This window comes from Nanorana parkeri, unplaced genomic scaffold (genome assembly GCF_000935625.1).
Source record: "Nanorana parkeri isolate BGI_ZX_2015 unplaced genomic scaffold, ASM93562v1 scaffold587, whole genome shotgun sequence".
In the NCBI taxonomy this organism is placed as follows: Eukaryota; Metazoa; Chordata; class Amphibia; order Anura; family Dicroglossidae; genus Nanorana; species Nanorana parkeri.
In genome coordinates this window covers 4,135-16,606 of record NW_017306855.1, presented here as the reverse complement: position 1 = coordinate 16,606, position 12,472 = coordinate 4,135, and the positions used below count along the sequence as shown (strand labels likewise).

Here is a 12,472-nt window from a genome sequence, read left to right as displayed (position 1 = left end):
TTTTGTTTTCTGAATGGCTTTACCTGCTCAAAAAAAAAAAAAAAAAAACACAAGCTTTTTTGGGTGGAATTGCATGTTTTTGGCCCCATAGACTTCAATGGGAGTGCCTGAAAATGCATAACAAGCATTCTAGCACTTTTCTTCTGCCCAGCTACCTGTATCCTCCTAGTAACCTGAGGCCTCTGAACAAAATGGAGGATTCAGAAATGTCCATGTTGTATGTGAAGTAAGTTGTTGGAGGGACTCTCCGCACACCTCACAGGACTCCCGGCCAAATAAGCAAAAATGGTGCTCGCATTGATGTTTGATCACGAATGGCGCCGTGTAGGAAAAGCAGGAAATCACAAGCACTCAATAATGAAGATAAGTATGTCCCTTTTATTGGACAAAAGCGTCACAGAAATCCAAAAGAACCGACGTTTCGGGGCATCGAAGGGTCCCTTCCTCAAGGCAGAAAGACGTGACCTTTCTGCCGTCTTTCTGCCTTGAGGAAGGGACCCTGCGCGGCCCCGAAACGTCGGTTCTTTTGGATTTCTGTGACGCTTTTGCCCCAAAAAAAGGGACATATTTATCTTCATTATTGAGTGGTGGTGATTTCCTGCTTTTCATGTTGTATGTGAAGACTCTAATCCACTTGAAGAGGGCACACAAGAACCTCTATGACCCCAGTGATGCCCATTACAAGAAGCAACGAGCCTGGCAGAAATGAGGAGTAAAGTTTTCCCAGGCTAGGAGCTCCGATTAGCACAAGACACAACAATGACTACACTTTACACATAATACTGCTTTCCACTTCCCAAAACAAAAATGCCTGAAGTTTGAAAACACACGAAAAATGCTTCAACAACACGTGCTTCAAAGCTTCAGAGTCACCTGAAAATATTCTCTAGTGCAGGGGTAGGAAAATTCCAGCCCTCCAACTGTGGTGGAACTAGAACTCTTACCATGCATCTGTCTCTAGGAGTCATCCCTGTGGCTGTCCACGTCTTGCAATGCCCAATGGGATTTGTAGCTGCACTACAGCTGGAGGGCCGGAGTTTGCCTTCCCCTTCTCTAGTGTGACTGGGAGCTTGGGGCAACCCAAAAAAAAAAGATTTTAAAACTGGAATTTTTAAATCTGTTTTACTACCAACAACCAATCTTTTCATGTCTATTTCCCACCTTCTGATAAGGGATGACACACAATACCCTCATCCCACCAGGACACTATCTGCAAGGAGTTTGCATGTCCTCCCTGTGCTTGCATAGGTTTCCTCAGGGTACTCCGGTTTCCTCCCACACTCCAAAGACTTGCTGGAAGGTTAATTGGCTCCTCTATAAATTGGAGTAGGGAAATAGGGTGCTTAGATTGGAAGGTCCTTGAGGTCAGGGACTGATATGTGCAGTATGTAAAGCACTGCATAAATACCAATAATACAAAATAAAATGCAGTTCCTGTACTTAGCAGCTTTTCAACTTTCTGCGCCATTGTGTCGTGCATGTGGGAGGGTATAATTTTCTTTGTAGAGATTCTTTACAGTCTGTTGCCGTGCTTTATTATGCGTGTGTTGCAGTGTGCTATACTGCAAGTGCATTGTGCTGTTCTTCCTAGGTGTGGGACGATGAATATTTCTCTTTCATACAGTCCCACGGGTTGCAATAATGTTCGTTTATAGCACATTTTTATCTTTAGTCCATAAAACTCTTTACAATCCAGGGATGAGCCACAAGTCTGGTGGCTTTGAAAAATAAAGCAGCCTCCATTGCTGAAAAATGCTGACTCTCTGGCATCTACACTATGACCTCTGGGTCACTGATCTGGAACAAGTAGGCAGAGTCAGTGGTTGAAAGTACTTAAAATAATCCTTTCTGGAGAGGAACATGGAGGATTCCATTGCTCACTTTCCATTTCTTAGGAAAAGGTTTACTTGACGCAAGATGGTAAGAATGACAGCATGCAAATGCACTAGCATTTTCAGAAAAAGAACACAGCAAAGGTAGATTTCATGTTTCTTCCGTGACAGGTTCCCTTTGAACAAGTGACTATTTAAGAATGTACAGTGATACAAGCTACAATACCAGACGAAAGAACGGTCAACGCAGCAGTGTATGCAGAAGAGCTTACAATGCGATATTACAGGTGGTAACCTTAGACCAGCTGTTGTGGAACTACAAGTCACGTGAGGCATTGCAAGACTGACAGTTACAGGCATGAATCCCAAAGGCAGAGGATTGTTGGGATTTGTAGTTAAAGCACAGCTGGAGGGCCCACCCCCTGCCTTAGACTGTCGAAGCCATAAGAAACAACAGACAGGGGAGATTGGAGTACTACAGACAAGGTCTTGCACTATCCGAACCAACAGAGCTTGCATTTGCAGCATCAGAACTGCTCTTTAGCACTTCAATGGTCAGTATAGCATTTAATACATAACAGCAATTGCCAACGAGACGTTTGATGAATGGAATTGAGTTGCAATGCACGTTAGCATGCGTAGAAGGAATGTGCATTATAACGTAGATTTAACGTGTTATGCATAGAGCCAGTCTTCTGAGATCAATGACACTGCAGCCTTTCCAAGAGGTGTTTGGGCAACTGGCAGGACCCCTTTGTTAAAGAGAAGTATTGGGAGAGTGCACTATACTCTTCCAAATACTTCGAGCTGGCAACTCTATACTGAGAGCTGAGCGATCGTGTGACTGCAATAACCTCCCTGTAAAGAACGATGACTGTCAGTCACCACTCCCCACAGGGATTCCCCGCCCTCCCTTCTCTCTGTTCCTCCAGCGCTCATTGGAGTGACAAAGAGAGGAGGGGTGGGCTCTGGTTCTAGAGAGAAAGAGCCAGCTGTCAATCAAGCGTCTGGGTGGACCCCGACAATCCATTCCGGCTGCAGTGGTGTCAGTAGATAGTGGGCAATAGCCCGCTATCTGAAGGTGTTAGGTCACAGGAGCGCCTTAGTAAATGTACGCCTGTAACCCATAAAAGAACTAATGGCAAAAAAAATAAAGTTTGGCTTTACTTTTCTTTTATGCCAGAATTTGCCTGTCAATTGCACAAACATCTCTTGGAAGGGCTGCAGCGTCAATGATCTCTAAGGTTGGCTTTACACATGTTGCAAATTATAATGAAGGTTTAACGTCTTATCACATAAATATGCATGGTAACATGCATTGCAGTGTGATTCTATTCATTCAGAATAGCAACCCAACATGTGGTAGACCTAAAAGCCCCTGCACTACAAAATGGCATTGTGTTGCCAAGAATAGTGCAGGTGGTTTGTTTCATGTGTTGCAAGCCCACTCAGATGGAATAGGTTGCCTCACTGCATGAAAATGGACACGCAATCCATGCAACGATGTCAAGCTGCCCCTAGTGTTAACTCCCTCCCACCAGCCGTACGCATATATGTGGCAGCACGGCAGCGGGCCTTCACTCTGGTGTCGCTGTTCTGTGCTTGGAGTGCGCTCAATCACGTGACCCCCTGCACTGTAAACATGCTGTCAGTGACAGCTCCGGGTCACTGTTTACAATCAGGAGCTAGTAGGAGGGGTACCCAGTCATGTGACTACAATGACAGCCAATCCCGGAAGCGAGGACACACTCCTGCCAGCGAGCCCCGGCTGTCTTTCCCCTGCTACAGCAGTGGAGGAGCAGTGCTTCATCTCTATGCCTCAATCCAATCACAGGGATAATCTGATCAAGTAGCCCAGGAAAGGCCTCTGGTGTTAGGAACCCCTTAAAAAGTGGGCTCCTGGTGAAAATAAGGGGTTAATATAATTTAATTAAATCAATTCTAGCAGAAGAAATTTAGATTCTATAAACTCACACAAGCATTACTACAAACCAATACAACTATAGTAAAAAATATATGCAAAGCATTGGTGCTATATACATTCTGTTAAGAAAAATATATATAAAAAATGTATATCATCTATGTAATGCATACAGATAAACTGCTTTTGCAAGAACTATATATAACTGCAAAAAGGGGAAAAAATATGTAACGTTATATCAATATGTGCATTCTACAGAAACAGGTTTAACTCCATGCTTAAGAGGATTTCTTTTACAAGCATAGCAGTTGTACCATGCAGTGTGCAGACACACATGCACACATCACAAGAGCCATCACCATACACAGAAGTCTCATGTCATTTGTTAATGACAGTTACCGCCCTGTGACAGCTAGCTCCAAGCTGCTTTATATCAATTTATAAATAAAGCCACTAGCACATCAACAGAGGCTGAAAAGCAAATAAACATTCTCATCTGATTGCTGGAAAATGACAGCAAAATAGAAAACTACATCAGATGACAGAACAAAGGGGAAACTTGTAGCAATTTCAGAGGACACAAAGAAGCAGCAAAGCGGCAATGTGCACAAAGTTACCCGAGGCACCAACTTGGAGCAAGATAGAGAGCATAGAGGAGGGGTGATCAGATGGCACGGTACCTGCACACGTATCTGTATGGTGACACAGGGATGTCACAAAGCATTCAAGTCCTTCCGTTCCTTCTTGCGAACCCAAAGCCTGTTGCCTGTCTGTCCCTCTGATTACAGCAGCTGGCAGGGGGAGGAGGGGCGGGAGCGGCTGAGATCCTTTAAGCCTTCTCAGCTGCAGCTGTTCCCATGGACAATACATTCTGTTAATGGTTCTATGAATTATTATGACTGACCTCCATAGGCTGATTTTCATTGGCATGTGACAGCTGAGGCATATTCCATAACAATGTGGATCTGCAAAGTGCAGTAACCGGTAGCAACAAGATTTTGGTTTAAGGGCTCTTGCACACGAGCGTAAAAACTCTGCGTTCTGGCTTGGGGTGAACCCAGTTTGCCCTAGCCTGCTCAAAACTGTGACCGCCACTTCCCCCTCCCAGCCCAATCAGTGGCCGCAGGGGCATTCCCCTACCCTTTGTGATGTATAACTTCTGGGTGACAAATGCGCCTCTACGCCACTGATTGGGCCAGAAGGAGGTGGTGGCAGTCACAAATGTGATGGGCTTGGGCAAACATGGTTCGTGCCAAGCACAGGCTCATCTCTAATGGTTGATTTGTACAGGCTTCCTGTCCATAGATCGTCGGGGACAATGGGTTGTGCCTGCTACGGCGGTGCGCTGGTCAGGTTTGCGGGCCCTTGGTACAATGGAGGGAATTTATCAAAACTGGAGCAGACAAAAACTGGAGCAGCTGTGCATGGCAACCAATCAGCTTCTCTCTTCAGTTTGTTCAGTTAAGATTTGAACATGAAAAAGAGAAGCTGATTGGTTGCCATGCACAGCTGCTCCAGATTTTGTCTGCTCCAGCTTTGATAAATTCCCCTCAATGTGTTCAGATCAGTATGGCATATGTTTTTTTTATGCATCTGAATGCAGCAGTATTGTTTATTATGGGCCAATGTGCATAGCTACATTGCACTCAGGAGTCTTGCTCTGCGTTCAACTGCATAAGTTGAAATTCTGCATCTGCGGAGAGTGTTTCTGCATAATCTATGCATGTTCCTGCTTTTGTGGTGGGATTGAAAAATGAGCTAGAGGACGTTTTTGGATGTGAATGTTTTACAGACATTTATGCGTCTAAACCCATGTACAGGGAAGCACTATACGGACCATTAGCCCCCATTCACCTGAATTATTTGAAGCGTGTTTCTAAAAGCAATGCAACGCTCCACACTCTCCAGAAGTCCATGTTATTCTATTGTGCCGTTTATATCTGAGCGATGTGCTGTCACTCAATGTTCAGAAATTAGTACAGGAGCTTAGGGCATGATTGTGCATTTTTGGCCCCAATGGACTCTAATGGGATTGCGTGGAAAATTCCCCAAAAATTTGCATTTTCTGCAAGATTTTGTGCCCAACAAACAAAATTACTCAAGCCTAATGACGCACAAAAAAAGCATGTACAAACACGCAAAAAAAAATGATCAAAAATGCCAACACTCATATGTGAATGTAGACTTATACACACGCCCGCCACCCACAGTGCGATCGCCCTCACTAGAACGCGAGGTACAGGAATGCCCTCTGTTCCAGTGCAGTGCGATCTGAAAAATGCTGCATGTACTGGATATGGTGTGACTGGGCCCTTATATCAGATTGCCCCTGATCCGACCCAAGAGCCAGGGGCAACCAGATGTAAACGGACACCCAGCCAATAGACTTACATTGGGCATCCGATCGGACCACCAATCTGAAAGGGGCCTTACAAAATAGAAAAAGACGCTTTAAGGGCTTGTTCCCACCATCTCCAGACCAGTATGTTTGTCTGGTCCAAAAACGCATCCCCATAGATTCCAATGGTTTTTCACACCATTGTGTTTAGTTGCAAAGCTTTCAAAAACAAGTCCAGCATGTCACATTTCTTTCTGGTTTGGAAAGCATCAAAAACAACCATGACTGCGTTTACAGAAATGCATCCAGATCTAGTCCGGACATGGTCTGAACAAACCCTAAAAACAGAGGCAAAGGAAAAAATGTGGCCGTCGGCCAAAGCAACTTTCCAGACCTCTGAGTCAAATGGGATTCCAACTTATACCATGTTTACTGCCGACTTGTAATGAATCTATTGCTACTCAAAGGAATCTCTGAGTCTGATGAACAGACTTAAGTTTGCCAAACAATTAGCCCCCGTTCACACTTGTGTGGGTGCGACAGGGCGCGCATGTGCATTTTTGCACGTCATATATAGGCAGCTCATCCTTTCCAATGGCCTGTGCTATACACAACTATCGCACCAAAGAAGACCCTGCACCTTCTCTTTAAAACACGCCACACCAAGACGAGTAGTCCTGTGCAACCATCAGAACAGCAAGTGACGTTTCCAGTGGAGATATGAACGGCAATTTTATTTAGCAGACTGGGGAAGGGTTAGAAACCTTTTAGGGAGATTGCATTTCAGTTTCTTATGTGATCATTGAGACAGGAAGTGAGAAGAAATTCTCCTCCATGGGGACACAGCAGCAAGAAAAGTCTTACAGAGCTTTGAACCCTTTCTCACTCTATCAAAAATAAAATAATACATTGGGCTGGAGTTAGACTTTAAACTGAGATTGTCATTTCAAGCAAGTTGCCCTATAACACTCAAGGAATGCAGTATATGTTAATACTTGTACGAGTGGAAGCAGACCTTCCCCCCCATACTGTACAAAACAAAGACGTGATCTTGAGTTTCCAGACTTCCTTTTTTCTTCAATGGTGGTGTTTGACACTTGCACAGCGCAGCACAGCACTATACCATAACTATTCTATTAAAGGGGAAGTACAGGAACATGTGTGATTCTTTAGACTCTGTACTACCCCACTCAGCCTGTCATTTTTTTCAGTTGGAACAATGAGATCTTATATCAGCACATAAAGCATACAGAAGGTAATATTACACATGACTGCATTATTCCAGAACAAGCTGTTATCGTATTCCAGTGGATAACCTGGTGCAACACAAAAAATCCTGCAAGTGTGGCTTTAAAAATCTGTGCAGTGTTAGGCCTCATTCACACGAGAAAAGGCCGGCACATACAGCTTCGTGCTGCGTGCACGGCCGTATCGGGCAGCTCCCCGGAAGCACAGGTGCTGCGTGTGATTAGTACGCAGCCCCAGTCTTTCTCTATGGGACTACACGGCCGTACGCCACCCTACGCTCACCTGCCCTGCACTTCCGTGCGGGTCCGGGTGTCCATACTCGTTAGCTGACATGATGGATCCTGTCTGCGTCCGAGCTGGGACACCCGCACCTGTACGCATCTGCACTTGGGGTCAGCGTAGGGCTGCGTACTAATCACATACAGCACCTGTGCTTCCGGGGAGCTGCCCGATACGGCCGTGCACGCAGCATGGAGCTGTACGTGCAGGCCGTTTCTATTCTGTCTAATAGGGACATGTATCCTGCTTTGTGGACATGTGTTCTCAGAATACATGTCCCCAAAACAGAATACTATTCTGCCTTAGGGACATGTGTTCTGCTGTGGGGACATGTGTTCGGCTGTGGGGACATGTGTTCAGTTCTGGTGACATCCGTATTTAGCCCTGGTGAGAAACTGCCCTAAAATGATCAGTCTGTGTTGTTTTAGAAAAAAAATCTCACATGTTCCTTTAAGAAAAAGTATTGGTAATTGGTATCAGCAAGTACATGAGGGACAGTACTTGTACTTGGTCACAGTACACCGTAATGCACAACAATGTTTTATGTTAATGCTGGTGCATTAACACAGTGTATAGTTTGTAGGGGCCTAAAGGAAACTTGTTAGTTTTATAGGTTGTCATTGCTGACCTCATACTGGCTGCATGGGTGTCATGTCAGTCCTCCGGATTTAATACTTTCTGAGTCACTAATGTAAATTCAAGACTCCTGATCTGCATATCAATTCCAGGACAGGTATTGAATGTGAAACATCAGAAGGAGAGCCTGGCAACTGGCATTTTCAGAAAGGGTCAGAAGCAGCAACCTCCCTAGTTATGAGTTTTCAGATTTGCTTTAAAAAAGAACTCCGGACACTGAAAAAATGTACCCTTGCTACCCCCTGCACTGCAAGGGCCGACTGCTCGTTTTGTCTAGGGGGCTCAAATAAAGCAGATATACTCACCTGATCTTCGGTCCAACTGGGCTGCTAGACTGGTCCCGGCAGCCTATTCTACCCTCGGCTCTAGCGGTCTAAGGACTGTTGACGTCATCACATCTTATGGAGGTCCATTGACTTGTATTAGACGTGAGCACTCCGAGGGACATCTCATAGCTGCAGCAGAAGGAGAGATAGGAGTGCCAACCGCTATGCAAACAAAGATCAGGTGAGCATATCTGCTTTATTTTAGCCCACTAGAGAAATTGAGCACTTACCGTTTGCAGTGAAGGGGTACCCCACTGCAGTGTATTGAACTCCTAAAAAAAGGCAGGTGCGGTTTTTGGGGTGTGTTTCCAGCCTATATAGAGTGTATAATAGCATAGCACACATTAATATGTGTACACTGACGTTCTGAGTTCTTCAGGTCCCAGATTGCACATTACCTTCTCTCCATTACAAGCAAAGTAGGGGAAAGCCTTAAGCCCCTTTCACGCGGGCACCGTCCATTCCTTCTCAGCAGGGGATCCCCTGCTAAGTCGGATAAGAACCGAGGCAGATGTCGCACATGTGTTATCCCTGTCTGTTCTGATTTTGTCACCATCTTGGGACGGAGGAAAAATGGACCCATGTAATCCCTATGGGTGGCTGGATGTAAATGGTTGTGCATCCACCTACTGTATATTTGGAGGACCTGGATGCAAAGTTTTTGCGTTCGGTCTAACAGAACTAAACAGACCCAGAAGTGAGTGGATATAGGCGAACACACGTCTGCTTCCATAATGACGCTCATAAGGATGTAATTAAATAACAGGGAGGGATGTTTTTGACTATCGGGTCAAAAAGGGGTTAACAGAACAGCCTTTACTGGTCACATATTGTAAATTCTGCAGCTCCTTATTCCCATGGCCATCTGAAGACCTTGTATGTTCAAATCTGTGTGAATTCACCATACAATAATACCAAACGTCTTCCACAAAGCGTATTCCAGGAGATAACCTCCATAATACATGATCGCTCAACTTTCTCCAAACCACAAGTAGGCATTACTATGCCTCTCGGGTTAATGTGGAACATCAGAGCCTCACATGCCAGAACCTGCAATTGCACAACAACTGCAAAGTCGCAGCTTGCTTAGGAATGCCGAGCAATGCAAAACCAGATCTAACATATGCTATACAACCAGAGCCTCTCCTCAACTCATTTTAATACAGGATACAATATCCATTACCAACTCCATAATATGGGACCATCAATTCAGTCTATACACCATAGCAAAGATGATGTTTGTTAAAGGGTAACTCTGCCAGGGCTGATTCTGTGTGATGACGGACTGATGTTGAGCAGACAGTATCTGGATCCGTCTACAAGTCTATACCTTGGTACAGACAGGAACTGGGAGAAAGTGTCTGTAGGTGCCAGAGCATTGCACCCGTGATCCACTGATTGTGGTTGCAATGCTTTGCAGGCTCCAATGCACACAAATAATAAATGCGCATTTTTTTCTTTTAGCAATGTGTGTGCTTTTATTATTTTTTAGAAAAGCTGAACTATGCCTTTAACATCCATCGCTCAGTGAAAGAAGGAGGGCAATCTGTAAGTTATTCCAAAAACTGAAATAACAGGAAATGTTGTCTCTCACGCAACTGTATTTTCTTTAAGTATTTTCTCAAATCCAAAGATTATGGTGGTGATACCTGTTCACACATATCAAACAATCTAGAGCTGTTCTAGAACAAGCATATCCCCAGCCTGCATGGAAAAAACCTAAAAAGGAACTTTACAACACAAACATACCTACAGGTACACCCACATACTGTATATTCATGGCATTGAAACAAACAGAATTGTGTGATTTATTAAAGTGGAACCCCTTGGCATATATAAAATAAATCCCCCCCCCCCCCTCTTCCCTAGACCTGATGTAGAAAATAATACTTGTTTTACTAGGGGATGATGTAATTCCAAGCATTACTTACTGTAATCCAAGGGCTTGCAGCTCCAGGTGGTCCATTCCTCCGTTCCCCAGTGGCGAAATGTGGGCGAGGCAATCCTACATTATCATGTAGGATTTGTCTTCGTCCAGGGGCGTAAGGGCCCATTCACACATACTGCGATTATCTGCCTTGTACCGCATCAGATCAGCAAAGGTCATATGTGCAAGAACACATAAAAATTAATTGTTTTCTATGAGTCCCTTTCACACTACAATGCAGGGGGCGCTGCACTGCAATAAAATGCAAACATGCTGAGTTTAATTGTGGGTCGCCACATGGCAGTGCAGCAGACCGTGCTACTGTGCAGGGACCTGAATGGAGTATCGGTGCATCCACTGCAAGCTATAGCAGTGCAGATCATCAATCGCACCATGGTCATCTTCGGTTTTTGGTTGCTAGGACCGCTGGTGTCCTAGCAATCAGTGATGTCAGAGGGTCAACCTCCTCTGCAGTCATTGGTTGCTAGACCTGCCAGGCAGTCCTAGCAATAGATGACATCACAGTTCCTCCGCCTCTGCAGTCATTGGTTCCTAGGATCGCCGGGCAGTCCTAGCAACTAATACGTTTTTTAAAATGTGTGTTTTGTTTTTTGTTCAATTAAAAGGATTTTTTCTATGGTGTTGTGTGTTTATTTACATTTTATTTAACACTTTAGTGAATGAATAGGGATACAAGTATCCCTTACTCATTCATGGGGGGGGGGCAGCATCTGAGTGGGTATCTTAGGGGGTATCCAGATAAGCCCCTCTGCCCACAGACCACCACAACCGCAGAGTCAGGGTTGCGGGGAAGAGGCCCTTGTCCCCATTGGTATGAGGTCCCCCCTGTGAAAAGCACCCTCCCAATGCAGAGGGCATGTGGCCTGGTATGGTAAAGGTGGGGGGGGGGATGCTCACTCGCCCCCCCCCCCCCTTTCCTGCCCTACCAGGCTGCTGCCCGGATTAAGTGTCTGGTATGGGATTTTAGGTAGGACCCCTTAAAATTCCTACCAAACTTAAAGGGCCTGATATGAATTGCTGGGGAACCGCACGCTGTTTTTCAAAATAAGCCAAATAACACATAGGAAAAACACATTTCCATCTGATGGTCATTGTAAGGCCAACTACATATTTAGTGTTTCTCCTAATTACAGCAGGAGGATAAACACAGGCACGGTACATCAAACATCGGTTTCCTGTCCCGTGTTAGCCATTATGCGGCATTGTAGTAAGTCAGCCCCTGGTGCTATTAAAGGAAGTGTGCGAGGAAAATGCTGAAGAGGGTGGGAGGTGATCTCTTGGGTTCATGGCATATGCAATGTCTTCTACAGCCCGGTATTGATATGAAAAACAGCTTGTGATATTTAATGTTCAAGGACATCTCAAGCAAGTCATTCACGATAAGTGAATGAGAAGGCAAGGTTAGCGGGGAATTTGCTTTGTCTCTCGCCTTTTACATATCCTTGTATATTAGCATTGTGATAACCGGGGCTTTGATTTAACGCAGAGTGTTGTAATAGTTCAGTGACCGGCACAAACAGGAAATTAAGGACTTGGGTCACTAAAGGTGATGCAGTTTAACTAGATTTCCACCATTCTCATTTTTTGCCATAGAAATGTATACTAAAATGTGGGCCAGTGGCGTAACAAGGGGGGTGCGGCCCGCACCCTGGTGACACCATTGCAGGGGTGACACCAAAATGACTGACAGTCGGACTCTCGGTCATGGACCGAGAGTCCGACCGTGTCAGGAGAGAGGAGGGGACCGTGTCAGGAGAGAGGAGGGGACCCGGCGGCATGCCTCATCCCATTTGCCTTGTCAGGGATGGGCAGCATTCACACCACTATGTTGCGGCAGGAACGCGGTTTGCCTAGTGGCAGCACCGGCCCTGACTACATTTAACTGTTTTCTTTCTACTACAGCACTATGGGGCTTTTAAGCCATCTGTATTTAGTGTGTGTGTG

General features: G+C 45.1%; 1 protein-coding gene across 1 annotated transcript in view; it reads right to left on the bottom strand.

Moving 5' to 3' along the window:
- The window catches only part of ARHGAP40 (Rho GTPase activating protein 40), a 44,584-nt gene extending 40,078 nt beyond the window's left edge, over window positions 1-4,506 (bottom strand). The window contains exon 1 of the mRNA XM_018562604.1: window positions 4,434-4,506. Coding sequence (XP_018418106.1) covers window positions 4,434-4,477 — 44 coding nt within the window. The 5' untranslated portion in view covers window positions 4,478-4,506. The remainder of the gene's footprint in view (window positions 1-4,433) is intronic.
- Window positions 4,507-12,472: the final 7,966 nt, after the last annotated feature.